The sequence below is a fragment of the Daucus carota genome, chromosome 9 (assembly GCF_001625215.2).
Source record: "Daucus carota subsp. sativus chromosome 9, DH1 v3.0, whole genome shotgun sequence".
Classification (NCBI taxonomy): domain Eukaryota; kingdom Viridiplantae; phylum Streptophyta; class Magnoliopsida; order Apiales; family Apiaceae; genus Daucus; species Daucus carota.
This window is the reverse complement of record NC_030389.2, coordinates 37,150,212-37,173,034: the sequence shown is the minus strand read 5'-3', so window position 1 is coordinate 37,173,034 and position 22,823 is coordinate 37,150,212. Positions and strand designations below refer to the sequence as shown.

The following is a 22,823-nucleotide window of genomic DNA, read 5'->3' as shown; positions in this document are numbered from 1 at the left end:
AGACAACGGGCAAAAACCGTTGTCTGATGCTGTTTTTGTTGTAGTGATTACCACTCAGATCCAGGGCCTCCAAGTTCATATCATTCACAGCCTCAAACAACTCAATTTTTATTATGTCCTCACTGATGAACTTATCCTAGTTTTATGACTAATGTTGTTATGTTGTTGACTTGAATGAAGCCGGAGACACACCAGGTTATACAAAATCATCAAAGAAGAGATTAAAAATGGTCATTTGATCAGATTTTGGATAACTAACTCTTTGTTTCTGCATAGCGTATTCTTGCTTCAGCAACCTTGCTTTGTAGTTTTTTTCTTCTTTTTTTTGTCCATCAATTCCATATGCAGGAACACTATACCACTCCTTGCACTTCTAGAGATCGGAAGAACAAATTTGGAACAATACCCCATCATGATTTTGCTTCGTTGAGTCTCTAAATAGGTTGGTTCATATTTTCCAGAATTTGCTCAATGTTAGGAACTTAGGATTATTCATTAGTATACTTTTTAAGTTTTCTAGTAAGTGATTAGCAGTGAAGTATAATATGATGAATGTGATGCCGATTATCATCCATGAAACGTAATGTATGGCACGATGTATAACGATGTTGCTTGATTAATTCATTCATCAAGTTAGTTGTTTTCGAGAATTTATCATATATAAAACTTAACATGTGCGAAGTAAGGGCATATAAAGCTAGTATATATAACACATGAGCGGGAGAGAAATAGTTAAGATATTTGATTTCATACCTTAGCAATCTTCCACAATGTTTCAAATCGGCTGAATGGCATGTCTAAAACAACAAGTTTTTGTAGATGAACACCATAAGGTAAATGGGTCCAAGGACAATCATGCCAACTGATGTACCTCAACTCATCAAATGAAGCTTTGAAATTTCCTTTGATATCATAGACATCAACTAATTTTATTAATCTTAGGTTTGGCAACCTTTCGAATAGCTTGGCATTGCAGTATTTGTTGATTGACGTTGTACAATCTACAATTAGGGCTTCAACTTTATCCATGTCCTAAATGTCATTAACAGGTAGTAGCCAAAGTAAGAAATTGTACTCAGAATCACTTTTGAATAAGGTTAAAAACATTTAAATTAAATATTGGTTAAAAGTAATTTTTTTTAAATATAAAATTCAATAATTCAGTTAAATAATTATATTTTAAGAAAAAGCATGTATGTATATCAGATAGAGGAATAAAATATTTAGCATTTTGTTTACCTGATTTGGCAAAGCCTGTGATGCTCCTTCCAAGTACAAGCGCCGACACCTGCCATGTTTGGATTCTTCATCAATAACGTTCCTTCCCATGTCCTTTACAAGATTATGCATTTGAAGCGTATTATCGAAATCAACGGTTAGTAGACATCTTTCAACTAGAATTGGTATCCCACACTCCGGAAACAAATCACATGATTTGAATACATCAACAGCCTCATCTATCTTCTTTCCGAGGAAGAATAATACAATATCAAGGAAAATAGCCTTTTGTGTATTATCTTCCAACTCATCGTAACTCAGTTGAAGGATCCTTTGGATATTTTCCATTGGAATTTTTTGAACTTTTTCCAATTTAACTTTCCAGAATGACATATCTGTCCTACCGCGCAAAGATGAACCCAACACCTTTAGAGCTAGTGGAAGGCCTCCCGCATAAGTAACAAAACTTTCAGACAGAGCTAAGTATTTTCCGGGAGGCTTTGATTGTTTAAAGGCATGATAGCTAAAGAGCTCTAGTGAATTGATTTCATTCAGATGCTTCACCCTATATGTATCTACTTTTGACATTTGTACTTTTAGTTGATTTGGGAGGTTTAAATCTCTTGCCGTAATTATCATTCTGCTACCGTCTCTACCATTTGAAATCAGCTCGCAAATCCTTACTAGCAAGTCTGAGTAGCTTGAATGGTCCAAATCATCGAAAACAAGCAGAGCTTTCTTATAACTAAGAATTTCTCCCAATTTTCTTAGTGCACTTTGAACATCACGGACCTCAAAATCCTTGGCTCTGAGAAGCTCTTTCAAGAGTTTTTGAAGTAAAGAACGTAGAGGACTAGCTCCTTGTGAATTTTGTTTTATATTTTCCATAAAACAGCTTACATCAAATTTGTGGGCATACTTATTGTAGAAAGCCTTGGCTATAGTAGTTTTCCCAATTCCACCCATCCCACATATTCCAAGGGCGCGAACATCATCTGACTCGATGCCTAGTTGTCCATATATCTCTTCGACAGCAAGATCTATCCCAAATAAACATCTTTCAAGGTGTACGACCTTTGTCGATGCTTGTGACAAAACATTGTCAACAATATTTTGAATTGTATCTGCTTCACTCCTGTTAATTTGAGTACAATATACACACTTGTAATCCTTTGCTTATATAAATAATATATAATGTGTTGCGTCGCAAGTCCTTTAATCAGTAAGCATGTCATGTGTTTACAGAAAGTGTAACTGAACATTAATAGAAAAACAGATGGTTTGAATTAGATAAAGAAGTCATCATAAAGGACTTACTCTTTTGCGTCTTCCAAATGGTAACCTGATAGAGCTGCGACTTCAGTAAGCGCAGATTTCCACTTGTGAATCCTATCAACAGAGTGACGCTTCTCATGCTTTTTAAGAGCTACGCCAAAACTCCCCCTGTGGTGTCGTAGATCTGATGGATTAACATGGTAAAATACTGGAATAACCTGATTCTTTGTTCTCTTGCAACTCAGGATCTCTACAAGCTCATCAAGGCACCACGACGAAGCAGCATAGTTCTGTGAGATAACTAGTACAAACATTTTAGAATTTGTGATTGCTTGACGCAGAGCTGATGAGATTTCTTCACCCTTTTCAAGTGCAGGATCGTCTTTGAAGGTTACGATCCCTGCCTGATCCAAAGCATGGTAAAGATGTGAAATGAAATTTGTGCGAGTGTCTTGGCCACGAAAACTCAAAAAGACATCCCATAGAGGGGATGAGGTGACAACTGCTAATTGACTAGTTGTGGTATCCACTGTAACTTCATTCTTGTCTTTCACCACCGAACAGTACTGCTGGTGTGGCTGAGCAGAGGGCCTAAACATCACTGAAATAGCGTAGAACAAGGCAAGCCCCAAGGTTAGAGATGTAAGGAAAGTCGCAGGAGAGAGATCTGCGTATGCTGTGATTGATTCTGTGAACGTTTCCCATAACACAAAAGCCATTGATTCAAAATGAAGTAGAAGAAAAGTATGCCGAGTACAATGTTTATGTTTCCAGGTGATAATAATGCACTTGCTTTCTAATGCCTTTTCCACTTCCCAAACTCTATTCGTGTGGTATATATATCATATATGTCTTCTTTTTCCACCGCTTTTGACTTTTTCTGCACTGAATTGTCCAAGTCATATGACTAGTTTTTGACAATAATAGAGCTGGAAAGTTCAATCACTTTGCTTGGCAACTTCACCGAAATTGCTGCAGTTCATACTACTTTTATTTTTGACAAGAGCAACTAGAATACATTGCCCAAGTTCATATCAATTATTTGACAATAATCCATCGACTACAATACTTTTTGGTGTTCACCCGAGAGCCCGTTCTGGGATTGAAGGGTGCATATGCTGAGATTGATTCTTTCAACATTTTTCAAAACTCAAAAGCCATTCATACAAAATGAACTAGAAGAAAACTATTTACCGAGTACACTCTTCACGTTTCCAGCAGATAAAAATGCAATATGTCTTCTTTCTCCACTGCTTTTGACTTGGAAACTTCACTCACTTGCTTTGCAACTTGACTGAAATTTCCCCACTTCATACTACTTTCTGAATCTTCTCTGTATTGCAGTCTCTTTTTTGCTATTTGTTTTTCTCCCCAATTTCTCTCTCAATTAAATCTATGCACACATACATAACCGTGGCAATGATTGCCATGCTTCGATTAAGAGAATTAGGCAAACAAAGTAGAAGGCATAGAGAGTAGAAGATTATGAAAAGACAATGAGGATGGAAAAATGGCATAAACAGAGTTTAGGAAAGCTATTTTTCTTGAAGGACTTATTTTTTTCTTTTATTTGGCATCAGAGTAATTTATAGTAAATATCATGTTTTGAGAAATTGTGTATGTGTTATGTAAAATAATAAAATTAAGAAAGAAAAAGTGAAAAATATGATTTTGTTAAATAATCTAATTACTTAAGATAAAATCTTTAGATGGTGTATAATAATAATTTGTTAAAGTATGGACTCAAAATGTATTGAGTTACTGATATAATTTAATAAAAAATTAATTTTAATGCCAAATAAAATCATATTTGGATAATGTATTGTTTTTTACAAATTTCACAGATTCAAAATATATCATTATTTTAAATATAAAATTATATTTTTGTTTCATTTTTGATCAAGTAAGATGCTCAATCCATCTTTTCTATGAATATTGTGCTATTTGAGCACAAGAGATAAGATACCTTTATATCAATAATTCTTTCTTATTATATAATATAAATTTTAAGTAATTTATAGCATATCCATGAAAAGTATAAAATCGTCAATATCTAATTAATCAACTGATTAACAAAAATATTATCAAAAAAATTGAAAATCTTGTTATTGTTATTATATGTAATCTATTAACTAATCAACCACCTTAATATAACCTATTTTAGTTATCTTATTATGACGTAGATAGAATATATTTATTAGGTTTTTTGTAATTTTTAAAATAAAATTATAACTTATTAATTTTATTTCATAACAAAAATTATTTTAAAATGAATTTTTTCTTGATCATATTGGGCTATATTCAAATAAAATTAAACAATGATGAAAAAAGAGGGAACTACTAAAAATTTTATTAGGAAACTGTTTTAAAAGAAAAAATTTTAATCCTCTAAAAAATCCTGAATTTACCGGGGAAAAGAAAACAAGTCCTTGAAAATCAAAAATTATACTGCTCTAATGCAAGAATTTTATAATAACAAAAGTAAATATAGAGAAGAAAAAGTGTGTAGTTTCAATACAATCGCCCGGCGGAGTTAACTCTTATCCCCTCCATTTTTCTTCCTTGAACCTCCTCCGGCTTTCCTTCGATATATACTTACATATAATGTATGTATCTAAAACCCCTTAATTCCCTGATTTTTCTTCACAAACATCATCGTGACCTCAATGTATTCGACTCTCACTACAACTCAAAACCCTTTCTCTAAAATCCCTTCATTTCCCACACTCAATCGGCGCCGCATTAAGTTCCGGACCCATTTTTACATCAATTCATCGCAGAAACCCAAAACCCAGATCAGAAATGCTGTTAAATTTGTTCCATTCTCAGAATCTTTGATACCCACGAGAAGAAAAAATGAAAATGACCCGGTTTTGAGTAGCGCAGATAATGTGCTTGATGAAATTACTAAACGAGTTTTGTTGACGGTTTTTTGTTTTGTTGTTGGGTTATGTTCGTTTGGTGGGTTGTCGAGACCTAGAGCGGTTTTAGCTGCTCCTGTGGCTACTGAGGTGGTGAAGAAATCGAAAAAGTCGAAAGGGAAAGAGAAGGAGTTGAGGAAAGTTAAGGAGAGTGAGAAGGTTTTGAAGCCAGTTAAGGGGGACTATTATTCAGATTATACGAAAAGATTGTTGGAGATTGTATCAGGTTTGCTTAGGAGTATTAAGGAGGTTGAATTGGGTAAAGGGGACGTGCGAGATGTTAAGACGTGGTTGAAGAAGGTTAAGTTGAAGAAACAAGAGTTGCAGGATGAGCTTTTGAGGAAATTTGACGAGGAACTTGATATTTGGAAAGAAGAGGTGGATGTTTTAACTAGAAAGTCTGATAAAGTACTTGACAAAGTGATGAGTGCGAGGAAAGAGAGGGAGAGTTTAGAGGATGAGAATGCTAAGGAACAGATTATGAAGTTGGAAGAGGAAATGAGTATCGGTGAGAAGGAATATAATGAGATTATGGACCAAATAGATGAGATTGAGGATAATTTGTCCATGAAGGAGGCACTCTTGTTTCATGTTGCTGTGAGGGAGATTTCGTATATTGAGAGAGAATGTCAGCTTCTTGTTGAGAATTTTAACAGGAATTTAAGGCTGAAAAACATTGACAGGTGGTATTCGCTTTTTTAAATATTTCAGTTGATTCGCGTTCCAGATTTAATTAGTTTGTAATTGATGTTAGGTATTTTATTATCTGACAATATAATTTACTAATATTGTTTCGTTGATTCTGAATTTCAGTCTATACTGTTTATCTTTTCACTTCAGAGTTTATTTAGCTTTCTTAGGTTGTAGCCTTAAAAATATATACTCCAAGGTCAACCTATCTGTCCATGCTTTTGTTACCATTATGTTTTTGGTTATCCTCATCTCACGACTTTCCTTATCTATTTTTTCCCTTTCGGTAAAATAAAAAATGCTTTGAATTTAATTACATAGCACATGATAAGAATTTTAGTTATTTTTTGGTTCTTTTATGGAACTGTTATTAAAGCGATTATGAACTATATTGTACATTGCGGATTTGCGATAGCTGCCACTAGTGATAGAAAATACTTGTTTGATGTTTCAATTGACTGTATTATGGTAATTTTTTATGGACTGGTAATCTGATTTTGCAAGGAATTGTGTAGACCTGGGTATAACGATTTCATATGCATGGACTGAGTAAAGCGATATATTAATTTTCTGGAAATTCTGATATTCAAGATGGATTTAATTGGCTAGGTTCCTTGTCAGTAATTTACCATGTCAAGATTCTTACTCTCTCTGTATTTATGCTGGTGTTTTGTCCTTGCATGCAGTGTATCCAAAAGCTCTCTTACTAAGCTCTCTAGACTTGATATTCAGAATGAGCTGAAATCCACTCAAAGGCAACTCTGGGAACAAATGATTTTGCCAAGTGTCATGGAAAATGATGATAATGAACTTCCTTTTGATCAAGATTCTACTGATTTTGTTGAGCGTATAAAGAAAGCACTTGAAGACTCGAGAGAGATGCAAAGGAATCTAAATTCTGGAATCAGGAAAAATATGAAAAGGTTTGGTGATGAGAAACGTTTTATCGTCAATAGCCCAGTAGCTGACATTGTCAAGGGTTACCCAGAAATTGAGTCAAAATGGATGTTTGGAAATAAAGAAGTTGTTTCCCCGAGAGCTGCTAGCAACCATTTACATCATAGTTGGAAAAAGTGGAGAGAAGATGTGAAGGCAGATCTCAAAAAAGATTTGTTAGAAGATGAGGAATTTGGTAAAAAATATGTAGCTCAAAGACAGGTTTGTAATGCTATTTACATGTGAAGTAATCTTGGTTCATAATACTGCACCTTGATATAATGATATTGTTGTTAAGGATGCATTTTCCTATTTCTGTGCCGCAAGATTTTAGCCCTTCTGCTTTCGCCAATCTTTTGTTATATCTGTTTGTGATTCTGTTGTGGACAGTTGAGCTTCTTACTATATGATGATTCCACAAAATGTTCAACCATATATTATACGCAAATTGTTGATCCAATAGCTTAGCTTAATAGTTGCTAAATATCTGCCTTCATATCATCCAATTGCCCCCAAAACAGGACCATGTGGGTTAAAGAGTTAAAATGCCTGTCACATTTCATTTCCATATACTTTAATATTTCTATTTTGAGATGAGAGTGCATATCCCCCCCCCCCCCCCCCCCCTGAAATACTTATTATGGAACAAGAAGAAGAATTCCCGGCCTTTTGCCAACAGACTCCATAAGATGGAGAGAACCCATGAGAGGCACTATAAATCACCCATTCTTGACGATGAGAATGCAGGACATACATCTGGTGGCAGGCCTGCCAGATAGTTTTCATGACTGATAAAGAGTACTCATTGTGATTGTGATCTTAACTCTCTTGATGATTGACTGTCAGAAGACAATTGTATGTTCCCATTGATCCATGCATTGAGTTTTTAATCTGATGTTAAGGGTTAGCACTAGCTTTACTACAATTTCAAATTCCTAAGAGGAATAGGCATCTTAGATTGATTTTGATTTTCTTGTTGTAACTATTTACTGGATTGTGCTTGGAATTATGTTGAATTTTTTGACTTTTAGGAGCGTATTCTTCTGGATCGGGATAGAGTCGTTTCCAAGACTTGGTATAACGAAGAAAAAAATAGACGTGAAATGGATCCAATAGCTGTTCCTTATGCTGTGTCTCGGAAACTTGTTGAGAGTGCACGGATCAGGCATGACTGGGGTGCCATGTATGTTACGCTAAAAGGGGATGACAAGGAATATTATGTTGATACTAAGGTAATCTTATAAAACTGTGTTCTCTTTTAGTTTCATGACTTTTCAAATCTGTGATCATACCTTATCATTCTTAATTCAGGAATACGATATGCTGTTTGAAGGCTTAGGAGGGTTTGATGGGTTATATATGAAGATGCTTGCTTCAGATGTTCCCACATCCATTCAGCTAATGTGGATCCCTTTTTCAGAGTTGAGTATTGGTCAACATCTTCTCTTGATGATGAGGTTTGCCTACCAATCCTGGATGGGTGTTTGGAATTCTGGAAATGTAACTGTTGTACGTCAAAAGATCTTTGAGAGGTTTAAGAACTTAAATGAGGACATATTGTTGGTGATTGTCTTCCCTATAGTGGAGTTTGTAATCCCATCATCGGTAAATACTTTGACCCTGTTAACTCATTATGTAGTAGCCAATGTCTGTCTACTCGTTCAGAGATTTAAATATGTTATATTGAAACAAATTTCCTTTTTGACCTTATTTCTTTTTTCATGCTGGGCATACACATACCAGTCAGCAGGCTTAGCATGGTATATGGATTGGCTGACTGTTGCTGATATGAATTTTAGATCTCGTAATTCACTTGATTTTGTTTGGTATCTTGGATTCACTGTTAGAACAGTCATCTACGGATATGTGCTACTTCATGTTTTCCGATTTATGAAGCGGAAAATCCCAAGACTTCTAGGTTTTGGGCCTTTGCGCAGAGATCCAAATATGAGGAAGTTGCGGAGATTGGTAATATTCTTTCATCACAACTGCAATTCACTTCATATATGGCACTTATTTGCTTATTTTAGTTCTTTTTCAGATAGTATTATACGTACTGCATTCCCCTGTATGTATGACATACCCTGTGAATATAAGATATACTCTGTGTACCTTTATTGGAGGTGCTGTCCTTAGTTTACAGCTTTATAATATAGCTTTGACCTCCCTTGGTAGTTGCTAGATAACTTTTGTAAAGTAAACTCAGAGACTCATTCCCCGTTTTTCTGAACATTAATGCTAATTACTTAAATTTAAGGAAATTAAACGGAAAATATAATATGGATTACCCTTACCTTGTGACTTTTTCCGAAAGGAAACTTTTCAATATAAATGGACTACCCTTATCTTGTGACTTATTATGTCAAAAGGACGCGTCTCGGATTTGATGCCATCGCTGAAATGTTGTAAATTGCTTTATTTTACTAAATTAAACGTTGTATTGCGTACACCAGTGTTTCTTGGATCAACGTAAATAAATTATGTCTACCATAATCAAACTGAAGATGAGTGATCAAAACCGCGTAATAAAGTTTTGCTTAATAATGTTTTACACTAAGATCCATTTTGTTTAAGAAGGTTTCAACCGGAATTCTTCTGTGTTTAAGTGTAATGAAGTTCACTAACTAAAATTTCATTCCCTGTGAGAGTGAAGGTGAGGTCGCTTTCTTCACGGAAGTGGTTTGAGATTAGTGCTCCGCTACCCAGTTAGTCTGTTATTCACTTTCCTAGGATGAACATGTTCAAGAGAGGATACTTCTTATCCAGCCATTTCCCCTGGAATGATCCTATTGAAGGAAAGTAGAAATAAAATGATGACCTAAACATCTATATTATTAGAAAATCACAGTACATATAGAATTTGACTTGGTGAGCCTGTGACCTGGGATAATTGTATATGCCGTTTTAATATTACTACACATCTGTAGTTCCATGTGGCTAACTAGCAGACCCACCCCGTTGTTGCAACGCATGTGTTATTGTGTTGATGAATTGTAATGTATTATCTTGCCCTTAGAATATTTGCTGTACTTTATGGATTGTGTTCTAGTATAATGTTTTTATAATATTGCAGAAAGCTTATTTTAGATATAGGAAGAGGAGTATGAAGAGGAAGAGAAAGGCTGGTGTTGATCCGATAAGCACCGCTTTTGATCAAATGAAGGTTCATACTCTATTACTCTGGCTTTACTATTGTATAGTTGAATAATATTACACAGTCGTTAATCTTATCTTACCAATTATTTTGGACAGAGAGTGAAGAATCCACCTATAGAGTTGAAGAACTTCTCGAGCATTGATTCCATGAGAGAAGAAATCAACGAAGTTGTTGCATTTTTGAAAAATCCCCGTGCCTTTCAAGACATGGGAGCCCGTGCACCTAGGGTAAAAATTTTCCTATTGTCTTAATAAATTACAGTGCAACATGTGGTGTAGGGTGACAATTGACTGCAATGTATCCAGCAGATTCGTGCTGTTTTCTGTGTTATATGTTGTCTCAAGCTCACATATATGTCTATATAGAATTATGAAACAAGGCAGAACATCCATCAGTACTTAGATACTTGCTTCTATGAGTCTCTCTCTCATATTCAATCTTTTATTCACCAATATTATTATTAAGCACACCCAAGTTTATATTTGATATTTTGGTTGGCATATAAGTGCCCTCCATGGAGCTTGTACTGGCTTCTTGTGTTCTTAGTAAGGACTGCTTAATGATTGTACCTGCTTTACATTTGCGCACCTGCTACCAGCCTTATAATCTGTTCTAACTTAAACTGTACGTGGATCTGGTTCCACCTTATGGACATGATGAAATTATCTGCTTGTTTAATGCAGGGCGTTCTTATAGTAGGAGAAAGAGGAACTGGTAAGACATCTTTAGCACTGGCAATTGCTGCAGAAGCTAAGGTTCCTCTTGTTGAAGTTAAAGCTCAACAACTGGAAGCTGGTTTATGGGTTGGACAGAGTGCCTCAAATGTCAGAGAGCTCTTCCAAACAGCACGGGATCTGGTTTGTAACTTTGTACTCTTTATAGATTACTTTCTTCTTTACATAATTACACAACCTGAGTTGACATGATGACTAATGATCTAAATAGACTATAATGTTGCTAATAATCTTTTGTATTAATATGTAAGACTCTTGGGGAGATTTGTTCATTATCTGATTTGTTAAGGGTTGGTGATTCTTTGATTTTCTATGGATCTCTCTTATGGAGTCTTTAAAGGCACTTCCTGGTCTAAGTACTGTATGTATTGGACATCTTAGCATATTAGCACTCCATGCTTTTTGCTCTTTGGTGGTGCACTCCTTATGGAGTCTACCTTAATGTTTTTCTCTTTTTTCTTTCTGTATTAGATGCCTTTTATCTTCTTTATCAGTTACCTTTTATCTTAAGTAACACAACTCACTGGATGTAACTTCTAGGCTCCTGTCATTATATTTGTTGAGGACTTTGATCTCTTTGCTGGTGTCCGCGGTAAGTTCCTTCACACGAAGAAGCAGGATCATGAAGCTTTTATTAATCAACTTCTTGTGGAACTTGACGGGTACTTTTAAGTTTCCTTTGTGTTTGTTAATTAAACATAAATAAATCATATACTATGGGTGCTAAATTTTCTGTAACTTGCTAAGAGGTCATGTTCTTTACAATTTAACTACTGGTTTTACTGAATGTGCGTGTGGAACGAAATACCATTGTGTGCATGTAATAAGTAAACTAGTGATATGAAGAATCTTATAGTTATAATGCTATGAAACTAGACACGTGTGCACTTTTTTGATGTTTTATCGTTGTTAACCAGGGTAAAGTTTTGTTTTCCCCTGGTAGACCTGTACTCTTTTTTTTGAGTGAGTGTGCCCTGAAATTAAGAATTAGTTATTGCATTATAAGAGTGACTAAGTATTATAACATTCCTGAACTTCATTACTGGTGCATGCTGTTTTCTTTCAATCCTCCCATTTCTTAAAATATAGATAGGGGGCTTAGTGAATTTGGTTGTATTTTATTAGAATCAATTCCCTGTTCCTACATTGTAATTAGTCATTCTGTTCTACAATGAAATCCTCTGCAGATTTGAGAAACAGGAAGGGGTCGTGTTAATGGCTACGACACGAAATCTTAAACAGATTGACGAGGCATTACAACGTCCTGGTCGGATGGATAGAATATTCCATCTTCAGCAGCCAACTCCGACTGAAAGAGAGAAGATACTTCTGACAGCAGCTAAAGAAAGTATGGATAATGAAATTATTGATTATGTTGATTGGAGTAAGGTGATTATGCGTAGCTTGCTTTCTATATCAAATGCTCTTTATTTTGATAGTTTCTGACTGTTACATGCTTATAATCTTTGGTAGTTTGGTTAAATAAGACCCCATAGTCCATGCTTTCAGGTTGCGGAAAAAACCTCTATTTTACGTCCTGCAGAACTCAAGCTCGTTCCTGTGGCATTGGAGGGTAGCGCCTATAGAAGTAAATTTCTGGACACAGATGAATTAATGAGCTACTGCAGTTGGTTTGCGGTAAGAAATTATTGTAGCTGCTATAATATAGTAACATTCCAATGTGAAAGGGCAAAGATTGTTACAAATTTGTTGTGCTCTCTTTTAAATTTACCCTACTTTTCTTTTCACCAGGTAAACGAGGTAGTAGGTTTGATACACTAACACAGAGAATATTCTGATAGTTACATATTGATAGTTTAGTAAACTGGTCGTGAAAGAAATTCCGGGTACTGGGACAATTTGTTAGTGTCAGCCTGTCTTTTTCTGCCTATAGTTTTGTAAAAGGCTGGCATACTTTATGTGTAATGGGTGTCAATCTGATCTACATGTTCATCTGTGCTTAACTTAATTTTAACCTGAGATATATTTTGCAGACCTTCAGCAATTCAGTTCCTGAATGGGTGAGAAAAACTAAGATAGGGAAAGGCATTAGTAAAATGCTTGTAAATCATCTTGGATTGACACTGACAAAAGAGGATTTGCAAAGTGTGGTTGATCTTATGGAGCCGTATGGACAAATAAGTAACGGCATTGAACTCCTAAGTCCTCCTCTTGATGTGAGTATCCTTTCCAATTCCCGTTGCTGTTAAAATACACTCTTCTCTTTTACTTTAATTATTATTTGTCTGTTCTCAGATTCATTTTTATATCTTCTCTCTTTTCTCAACTCCTTCAAGGCTTGCAAACACTTTCGAAAGTGTACCCCTCCCTATTCAAACACACAGTTACCCTGCAATAGTGCAATCTAATTCAAAGACTGAAATACCTTAATACTGCATCCAAGTGAAATGAACCAACAAAACAGTTTACTTAGTGAGTTTGTGTAACCGTAGCCTAGAATTTCTACTAACGCAGTCTATTTGTTAATGCTTGCACTCTTGCAGTTAATTATAACCTGTAAAATTCTTATCGTTGCCTAGAATCTAACCACATGCTTTTATGTTTGATAGTGGACAAGAGAGACAAAGTTTCCACATGCTGTTTGGGCTTCAGGGAGAGGTCTCATTGCTCTTCTACTGCCAAACTTTGATGTTGTTGATAATCTGTGGCTTGAGCCTTTTTCTTGGGAGGTAACAAATTTGCAGGAGCTATGCTATCCAGTCATTTACTTGTGCATTGCTGTAGCAAGACATCTCCCATGATGTATATTGCATGGAAGCAGTCTTGATATCTTCTGATCACACCTTAGAGAACTATAATATTTTACATTTAACATCTGATGGCATTTAAGGCACTGATTTATTTTAATATCTTCTATTGCAGGGAATAGGATGCACAAAAATTACCAAGGCTAAAAATGAAGGTTCTATGAATGGGAATGTCGAATCAAGATCTTACCTTGAGAAAAAACTTGTTTTTTGTTTTGGTTCTTATGTTGCAGCGCAATTGCTTCTACCTTTTGGGGAAGAAAATATCCTCTCTTCTTCAGAGATAAAACAGGCAGAGGAGGTCTAATTATTACCCATATGTCTTTAGTGTGTAATATTTCATTCTATTGTTTCTCCGGGAAAAGAATCAACATATTTGGCAACTTGCAACAGATAGCTACCAGGATGGTGATTCAGTACGGTTGGGGTCCTGATGACAGCCCAACAATTTATCATCATAACAATGCGGTACTGGCATTTTGTTTAAGAATGTCTAATTTTATATCAAGGGAATGTGCGCCTGTGGTAGTATATATTATATACTACTCTGTCAACTTTAAAACAGAACACTTATTAGGTCATTTTAAAACAAGTATTTATTGTTGACTTGAAACTTAAAACTTACCAAGGACCGTACCACGGTATATGAGGCCGTCGTATGCATCTCCATGCTTTCATTCATCAATTGACGATAATGATTAATACCATTAAAAATAGTATATTTGACACTTTCACTTTTAACATATTAATTTGTCCTTTGAAATTAACACATTTACTAGTTACTTACCAGCCAACATAAGTTTTTGTAAAATTGTATGCTTGCTTGCTAATCTTCTGTATCCATTGTGACAATAGCTTACTTATTCTTTTCATCTGACACAGAGCACTGCTTTAAGCATGGGGAACAAACATGAGTATGAGATGGCAGCTAAAGTTGAAAAGGTACATATATGTGAAGCTCCTAAACGTGCTTTGTACTGTCATATGGTGGAATTCTGAACATGAATGTGCATGTAGAATTTATAATTTTTTTCTCAATATATAAAATCACCTCAGAAACGCAGGTTAAATGTGTGGTCCTGCAACTGCTGTTTCCTGTATGTGGATAAGCTTCTTGCTAATAATAAAGAAAAATCTGGAAGTGTGTATCATGCTTTGGTTGACTACTACATGTTTGACCTATCCTTGCCCATGTTGGAGCTATCTCAATTTGTTAATATTATTGACATTGATCACTGATGACTGGACACATTTAGACTGTAAATTCATATGTTATCTTCTTGTTTTATATATCTTTCTGTTAAACAATGATAAACTCATAGATGGGTGCTGCATACCCCTTTCTTACATAATGATCAAGTCAATAATTGCAGAAATTTTTACAAATATATATAACATGTCTCACTCGTTTACACATCAGATATGCTCGCAGTGGACCGATTCATGCTTGACTGAAGCTGAAATTGCAATATAATATGTTCTTGAAGACATCTTTTATATTAAAGTTAATAACTTAGATGAATCATAGTTTAATCATCTTGCCCTAAACCAAATTATAGCAAAAACGTAATACACTTCTTCTTCTTCTTTTTTTTTTTGGGGTGGGGGTATATTACTAGGGTTATTGCATGTATATCAGGTGTGCCTAATGACAGAGAACTGGTAGAGTGGTGATTCATTCTTCCTCACTAACCTCTGCAAGTATGATATGGTTGACATGTACTGTTGTTTTGTTGTTTGCAGTTGTATTACTTGGCATATGATAAAGCCAAAGTAATTCTTCAGAGTAATTATCAGGTGCTAGAGAAAATTGTGGAGGAATTACTTGAACATGAGATCCTAACCAGGAAGGTGAACAACTATTACTCAGTTCTGTAAATTTTTAGCTTATGGACCCTGGTGTGGACACGGGAAAAGTATACTGTGTACTGTTAAAAACTGATAAATGATAAATTATGTTGCAAGGTTTTAGAGTAATTTTAACTGTGGAGTCTTATGCTTTTGTGCGTGCAAACACCTGAGACCAAATCATCAGTTGGCCAGATTTAGTTAGAGCACCAATTTTAAGTTATGCAATTATCAAAATATAGGTTAATGGACTGGGAGATGCCTAGTAGTGTGATTAGTGGTCTCTTATATGAGTAAATTCTGTGTCTGTTATATGGTGCTTATCTGGATTATAGTCTAATAAGAGTCAATTTTTCCTGTATTCTATTCTACACTATCCTTATTCTGTTTCTGATTCTAAAGAATTTCATTCCTCCATAAGATGGGTATGTATCCTTAATATTTATACCGTGTGTGTACAACTTGCACAAATATGACTACAATAAAATTTGTATGTTGACGGTCAATGTTGGGTTGAGATTTGAGATGATACTTATGTATTCTTTCAAGTTCTTATCAATGTTTAAGTTTATGTGTGTGTGTGTGTGTGTGTGTGTTCATTTACTACTGTATCCAGTAACACTACAAAGAGTACCCCCTGTATATATAGAGTCCCGCAACTTACCATTATAAGAATACATATAATACATATATTTATCACATTTTCTGTTAAATATAATTACATATTTCAATCAGTAAATCAAACATGAAATTATACTACTTTTTTTTCCTTCCAAAAATCTTTGAAAATTGTGAAATGTTCCAACATGATTCTACAGTAGAATCAAAATGATCCAAAATGATTATACTGTAGAACCAATTTTAAAATCAATTTTTTGTTCTAGTTTTAAATGTTAAATTTTTTGTAAAATTTGTATATTGTAGTATTCTACATTAGAATCAATTTTATGTGTTGTGAAAGATTACTTGGTGATATTCTATAATAAAATCAATGGTTCTCTCAGAGGGTCCTCTCTAGAACAATGGCTACTTTATCCATTGTAGGTGTTCCATATGGTAACTAGTTTTGTATACAAGTTTACCCTTTATATACTTAAACGTACAATTACTCTTTAATGTTATTTGATCATGACTTACCTATAGTGGACTGTGTTGTTATCTGTCACCGAGATGTCCTACATTGCTACCTATTTACCTAATATAGTATGTTTTGCTTTTGCACCTTGCAAATTTAACCAATTTTTGGAAGGCTAGTGTAGGTATATATTTCAGTTCATCGCTATATATTTCCTTTCTTATTGTCTATCAGGATTTAGAAAGAATAGTCTCAGATAACGGCGGCGTATGGGAAAAAGAACCATTTTATCTTTCAGATGTTTATGAGGAAGAGGTAAATATTCTAAATATTAAACTTGATGTTTTTCTGTGCAATAGATGCCTCAGGGGCTGTAGCCTGAATTTGTAAACTCTGTTAAATGTGTAGTATACTAGTGTTGACCTTTATGACTTGTACGTGGAGACTTATCAATTTTGGTTGAAGATGAGTTTTAGCTCTTTTGGTGACTCAACATGATTTTATTTTTTTACCTTTGCACTGATATTAAATTTATTGCATCACCTGAGCCCTAGGCACAACTTTATGGTGGTTGTCTGTATATCTCTCTCTTACGTTAGCAAAATTCAACTCAAAACTCAAAATTGAACGTAGTTCTATGTATGCCATGTTGTTAAATGCAATATATTAGCCCTCTTGTATCATTGTACACTCGTCTTTTCTTTAGCCACATCTATGACATGTTGTTGATTTTCCACTCCTTTAGACTTTTGTCTTACATTCTTTGTGTTTTTCTTCTGCTTTATTGTTGTACATAAGATTATTGGAGGCCGGAGGAGGCCAGTGGATCCTCACATAAATAAAGGCCTGGAAGTAGGATTTTAATTGGATTTGGATAAATGGAGGATAAAAAAACTGGTCTTCATAAGTTGGAAATTGTTTGTATGCAGAATTATACCACAGTTCTTCTGTGAACTTTTAACTTGCATACTGAAATCACCCTTGTTTCACTTATTATTAATATATATATATACTAGTATCTAGTGGAATAATGACCCTGAACACTGTTTTTTAACCGTCCATTAAGCACATATATTTGATTATTGATCAACTCTTTACTGCTCACAGACTGTTTTTTCCAACTCCAGGTCAAATTAATTTTGGACTAAATTTGTTGGCAAAAAAAAATAAAATAATTTTGGACTATTCTTTATAATTCATAATTTTATATAAAGATATTTGGATAAGGTTGCAAACGGTTTGGATTATTGGTCATCTATATCTCCCCTGTCTACTATTTATGTTATTTGATGTTTTTTAGGCAATCCATATGCTTTCATTCAGCTTTGTACTGAATTGGGGTGAATTTCTGATGCTTGAAAAGCCTTCGCATTGTGGGCGAGTTAGCGCACCTAAAGAATATGGCCATGTTATTTTTTACTATTGGTTGATTTTAGAAGTTCTTCAAAATGACTTATAATTTGATTTACTCCTTATATGTTTATCATGTATTATTAGCTAATATGGCGTACTTTAAAGAAAGGGTATTGCTGGGTTGAAATCTGTTGCAAAATTTGTAACAGAGTACCCATATATCACCTATTAACATGAGATTATGGTAGATTGTCCGGCTAAGAGTGAAACTTATCATTGTTTTGCTGCTTCACTTGCATAAGAAAAGGTCCTTGATAGCTGATTTTGTATCCGTAGCTATTTAGTTTGGTAAATCTACATGCTTGTTTGATATTGTATTTCACTTTATGACTCGTGTCAATTTTTTGCAGCCTGTTTTTCGAGACTTGATCGAAAATGGCAATGCATCAGGAACTGCTCTTTTAGGTACAGCAAATTAGGGCCAGCAGGGAGCTGGATATTCCTTTGCCTGTTTTGATGATATGAGTGCTGCTTGAGGAACTGATTTCTTCGCTGATTGCTGGAAAATATTTTCTAGCATCTTTCCATCAAATTTCTATGTTCTAGAGATCACCTTTCTGTACGATCTTTGGTTGAATGTCGAGAACTCCAAGCTGGCCAAATTTGCCTCAGCATTTACTTACGACATTAAATAATGGAGAGAGTTGAAGAGATGAAAAAATCCTCGCATTTTCATTGAAAATGGATTAGTTTGTCAAAAGAATTTTGTGCTCATCAAAGTGCTTTTCTGATCATCAATCAGAGACCAAGGGCTTAGAACTTTTATGAATGATGAGGATTCGGAATTGAGGTGCAAGTTAGGTAGCTGTACAGAGGCATGGTTTCATGTGATGATCAGGATGTCATTATATCCTTTCCAAGACTTGCTAAATTCGAAAATTGAGAGCATCTGAATTTTATTTCTGTATAAAGTTTGTATATCAATGTCATTACTTATTGACTATTGTAAACAATTGTCCTCGGCATAGTGGCAAAAATGAGTTATCTTTTGCCAAAATCTTTGCACAATATGTACTAGAGATGAAAAGTTTTTTGACAATATTTGTACGTAAGCTTTGTGTCAAGACTGTAATTTGCATAATCTAGGTGTAAACTGAAAGTTATTCATCATTTATACAGAATTTTACTTCCGAATAATATTTTACACATGAGTACTATATATTAAGCCAGCAGTGCTGTATTTAGGAAGACAGGAACGCATCAACCTTGTTATTTGTATTTTTCGAAAGAAATTTCATGCATATAGGAGGCTTCACCCCAGCCAAAGCTAGAATTGAACTGGGTAATGTCCAGATTCCATCACCGCAAATGAGTCCTGAAGCTACTGCAGGGCCAAAGGCATCCGCCTTAGCTTTGTTTATCTTCTCCCATACGAAGAGTATTAAGCTACCGACACACATGTCAATGGCAAAGTATGACCCGAGGTAGAATGGTATTGCCATTGCCATGGGAAGTGGAATGTACTTTGCATACTTATTGGGTGTAACATCTTTGATCATGTTTATAACTATAGCTCCAGCGAAGAAGATGTAGCATAGCGTTAGACAGTTCTTTGGCAATGATGAAAATCCTTCTACTCCCAGAATGGCCATGTTTCTGTAAACAAGGGCGAAAGGTGCTGGATATTCTGAGCCTGGAATTCCTAGATCATCGAAAGCCTTGTAAAAGAGCCAGAACACACAAGGAGAAATCACACAACCCATTGCGGTTCCAATGATTTGGCTCACAAACATAGACCTTGGTGAAGCTAGGGTCATGTACCCTGTCTTGAAATCCTGTATTAGAGGGAGACGTTTTGTCAGAAATTGATCACGCAAGCACTTATGTATATGTAAGACACTAGCCTCGAAAGGATGCAGAGAGGGGAAGATAGGGATGGAGTTGTTAAATACCTGCATTAGGTCAGAAGCTGTTGCTACAATGTTCATCATCACCCCACAAGCAGCAAGGCCTGCAAGAACTCCACCGTTGTCTTTTCCTGCCCAAGCTCCAATCGTGAAAATGGCAAGCTTTCCATAAGTCGAGGCAAGTGACCAGTCAGTCAGCCCACAGCCATACGCATTGCAGAAAGCTAATGCTGGAGCAAAGATGTAGATAACAATGACATAATACCATTCCAGTTGCTTGAAGATTTGAGGCAGAACAGCTGTTGAGATAGCAGCAATTATGACATAACCGCTAACTGCTAGCCACGACGGTATTTGATCCCTGAGAAACATTTCAGTTCTGCACTGATCATCAAAAGAAGCTGCTTTTGCTTCTGCAGAAGTCTTATCAGCAAGTGGAAGAATCGAGTTAGGGTCTTTGTTGCGAAGCTGATGCGATAAGCCAACTATCGTCCTACTGAGAACTTTGAAGAAGTTGTATATTCCATCTCCAAGAATCAACGAGATTGAAATGAAAACCTGCAAGGATTGGTGAGTATCAGTTTTTGGTTGGAATACAAAATATTTGCTGCACTGAATACTTTATTATTGTTATTGCTATATTATTCGCGTAGATTACCCGGTAACCTTGGATCCCATGGAGACTGCTGGGACTCAGATCTTTACTATACCAGTCACCTTTTCTGTTTTCTATGAGAGGCCACATTATACCCCATGAAAGAATTGATCCCACTAGCAGAGATATGTTTATTATGTATGGACATATCATTCCTACCCCAACATATGTTGCGGAGAAGTCAAAATAAAACCTGTTGAACAAATTAATCAATAACACTCATGCTTGGATTGGATAAAGTTTGTTAACTTCAGATTTGCTAACAAGCGCTGTACTGACCTGTTTTCGTAGGCTTTGAGGCCAAATGTGGGGAAGCTTGCAAATCCACAACCATCCCCGGAAGTGAAAAACCATTGGAAGAAACCCCACAAGAAGCTAAAGGAGAAGAATTTGCCCAATGCTTTGACTTGTTTCCTAGATCATTGCCAGGTTTGTTAGTAGGCGTAGAAGAACCATTTAAGTTTGTTTTTGACATTTCAAAATGGAAAATGCTAGGTACCCAAAAAGTGTTCCCAATTTTTTTTCCCAAATATAGTTGGCAACTTATGATTGGTTCAACTCACACTAATTATAATGGGACCTCCTGTATGCACATCAGCCACCCAATTAAAATTAGCAATCTGTCTGCCACGTCATTTGGGGGAAAAATTGGAAACAAAATTTGGGGTACGCTACACTACTCTTTCAAAATAGTCACAAGTGATTGCTTGTAGAATGATCATCAAAGTAAAGGAAAGTTGAGTATTACTTGGCTAGTTTGGCACCCTGAGGAGTGTGGAAACTGTTGATAAGATGAGCAGTTGCAGTCCCACTTGGGTATATAAGTTTGTAGTCTATAACCATTATCTGAAATCACCGGTTAAAGATCAGAATAAGCAAGTGATGTAAAAACTGCAACTCAGAAATTTCCCAGTGTTATTCCTGATCTAGTCAATTTAGAATTGAGTCTGAGTTTCCAGACATTGCGTAAATATCTGTTTCTGTCTTTGCTAGAATATAGTTTACCTTTCGGAGAGGCAGCACTGAGAAAAGGCCAAGGAAGCTGACAATGAAAAGAAAACCAATAATCCATGACAAACTCGGGTTCTTGATATTCTGAGAATCATTGGCTGTTGTCGACTGATTAGCAATGATTTCGCTCATTCCGAAAAGATAGCTTCCAAATCCCCCTAGAAAAATATTCAACTTGTTAGGTCACCAAACAAAAGATATACAGAATACCAGTCATAAGTAGAATTCAGGACCGTGATATGTACCCAGACCTTACCCCTACTTCGGAACGAAACTAGAGAGACTGTTTCCGTGAAATTCAAATACTAGCTATGCTAATATTAATGAAACAGGAAGAGATATATGGTACATACCACTGAAGGCAATCCCAGAAGTGGCCACAACACATGTCTGAATGACAGTATTTTCTTGCCTAGTAAAGGGCTGTTTCAAAAGCCCTGATTTATCCAAGAACTTAGTCCATGTCTTAACAAAGAAAAACCCCAACAAACCAGCTGACACATTAAGAGAAGGAATGATTCCACTAGTGAGATTCAACTTCATCACAATAAAAGTGAACAAAATCCCCAACACAAAGCTCACAACAAAGGCCCTCACAGTCAACTGGCTCTGCCATGATGGCACTTTAGTATCCTTAAAAATCATCTCAATAGACTGAATTTCTTTGACTTCATCTTCCACCTCATCTTTCGAATCCCCCATCAGTTTCCTCCGGTGCAATGTCTCCTCCTCGCGCTCATGACCCGCCACAGCTTCCTGGTTGTGGCCATTCTCTATCGAGTCCTCGTCTCGTGTGGTCCCCATTCTTGATCCCGAAATGGTGGTGAATCTACAGACACAACTTGGAGAAGTTTCTTTTATACTACCAGCAAGGTTGATGAAAGAATATTTTATAGTTGTCTGTATGTGTTTGGACTTAAACTATACTCAAACTAATGAAACAGAGTGATTTAATGGTTTTAACGTTGAGAAACATAGGCTGCATCGCTTGTTTCTTGCCAGCATGTGTTGCAGAAATGAACAGACTTAAATATATAGTAGTAAACTGTAAAGTGTTCATGACTTGAGTTTGGATAATACTATGTGTGTACACATCCTACACATTTGGAAGTATGTAAATCTACAGGCCAGTTTATTAACAGTCAGAATATTAGATGTCAGAGGACTCCAATTTTGGAATTCTAGTGTTTTAAATTTTTTGTGTTTTCGGTATTTTTATGTGTTGCGGGTATATTGACGGTAAAATCATCGACAATATTAACGAGGCAGAGGAAG

At 35.6% G+C, this 22,823-nt stretch overlaps 3 protein-coding genes across 3 annotated transcripts in view; 1 reads left to right on the top strand and 2 right to left on the bottom strand.

Moving 5' to 3' along the window:
* The window catches only part of LOC108201553 (disease resistance protein RPV1-like), a 60,062-nt gene extending 56,035 nt beyond the window's left edge, over positions 1 to 4,027 (bottom strand). Inside the window, exons 1-3 of the mRNA XM_017369844.2 lie at positions 2,536 to 4,027; positions 1,240 to 2,353; positions 754 to 1,032 (exon numbers count right to left, since the gene is read on the bottom strand). Coding sequence (XP_017225333.1) covers positions 754 to 1,032; positions 1,240 to 2,353; positions 2,536 to 3,212 — 2,070 coding nt within the window. The 5' untranslated portion in view covers positions 3,213 to 4,027. The remainder of the gene's footprint in view (positions 1 to 753; positions 1,033 to 1,239; positions 2,354 to 2,535) is intronic.
* A 921-nt stretch (positions 4,028 to 4,948) lies between these two features.
* On the top strand, positions 4,949 to 19,172 carry LOC108202462 (probable inactive ATP-dependent zinc metalloprotease FTSHI 5, chloroplastic). Its single transcript, XM_064084661.1, has 19 exons — positions 4,949 to 6,097; positions 6,791 to 7,262; positions 8,072 to 8,272; positions 8,352 to 8,645; positions 8,784 to 9,008; positions 10,114 to 10,203; positions 10,293 to 10,424; positions 10,881 to 11,054; positions 11,472 to 11,593; positions 12,119 to 12,320; positions 12,441 to 12,569; positions 12,926 to 13,108; positions 13,502 to 13,621; positions 13,815 to 14,000; positions 14,093 to 14,167; positions 14,582 to 14,641; positions 15,443 to 15,550; positions 16,857 to 16,937; positions 18,386 to 19,172. The coding sequence occupies exons 1-19, from the start codon at positions 5,160 to 5,162 to the stop codon at positions 18,452 to 18,454; spliced, it is 3,861 nt and encodes a 1,286-aa protein (XP_063940731.1). The 5' UTR covers positions 4,949 to 5,159; the 3' UTR covers positions 18,455 to 19,172.
* On the bottom strand, positions 19,125 to 22,637 carry LOC108202463 (probable metal-nicotianamine transporter YSL7). The gene is made up of 7 exons (XM_017370857.2): positions 21,902 to 22,637; positions 21,543 to 21,706; positions 21,286 to 21,383; positions 20,817 to 20,951; positions 20,541 to 20,730; positions 19,928 to 20,440; positions 19,125 to 19,810 (listed from the first exon to the last, which is right to left on the bottom strand). Exons 1-7 carry the CDS (start codon positions 22,350 to 22,352, stop codon positions 19,217 to 19,219), a joined length of 2,145 nt encoding a protein of 714 aa, XP_017226346.1. The 5' UTR covers positions 22,353 to 22,637; the 3' UTR covers positions 19,125 to 19,216.
* Between the last annotated feature and the right edge of the window lie 186 nt (positions 22,638 to 22,823).

What these genes read in the sequence shown, in the direction of transcription:
- LOC108202463 (XM_017370857.2), bottom strand. Translation starts at nt 22,352, where the DNA reads ATGGGGACCACACGAGACGAGGACTCGATAGAGAATGGCCACAACCAG. An exon ending in CAGTGCTGCCTCTCCGAAAG is followed by an intron (nt 21,384 to 21,542) that starts GTAAACTATATT and finishes CGGTGATTTCAG; the next exon opens with ATAATGGTTATAGACTACAA. An exon ending in CAGGGTGCCAAACTAGCCAA is followed by an intron (nt 20,952 to 21,285) that starts GTAATACTCAAC and finishes GCAATGATCTAG; the next exon opens with GAAACAAGTCAAAGCATTGG.
- LOC108202462 (XM_064084661.1), top strand. Translation starts at nt 5,160, where the DNA reads ATGTATTCGACTCTCACTACAACTCAAAACCCTTTCTCTAAAATCCCT. An exon ending in AGATAAAACAGGCAGAGGAG is followed by an intron (nt 14,001 to 14,092) that starts GTCTAATTATTA and finishes AACTTGCAACAG; the next exon opens with ATAGCTACCAGGATGGTGAT. An exon ending in CAGATGTTTATGAGGAAGAG is followed by an intron (nt 16,938 to 18,385) that starts GTAAATATTCTA and finishes AATTTTTTGCAG; the next exon opens with CCTGTTTTTCGAGACTTGAT.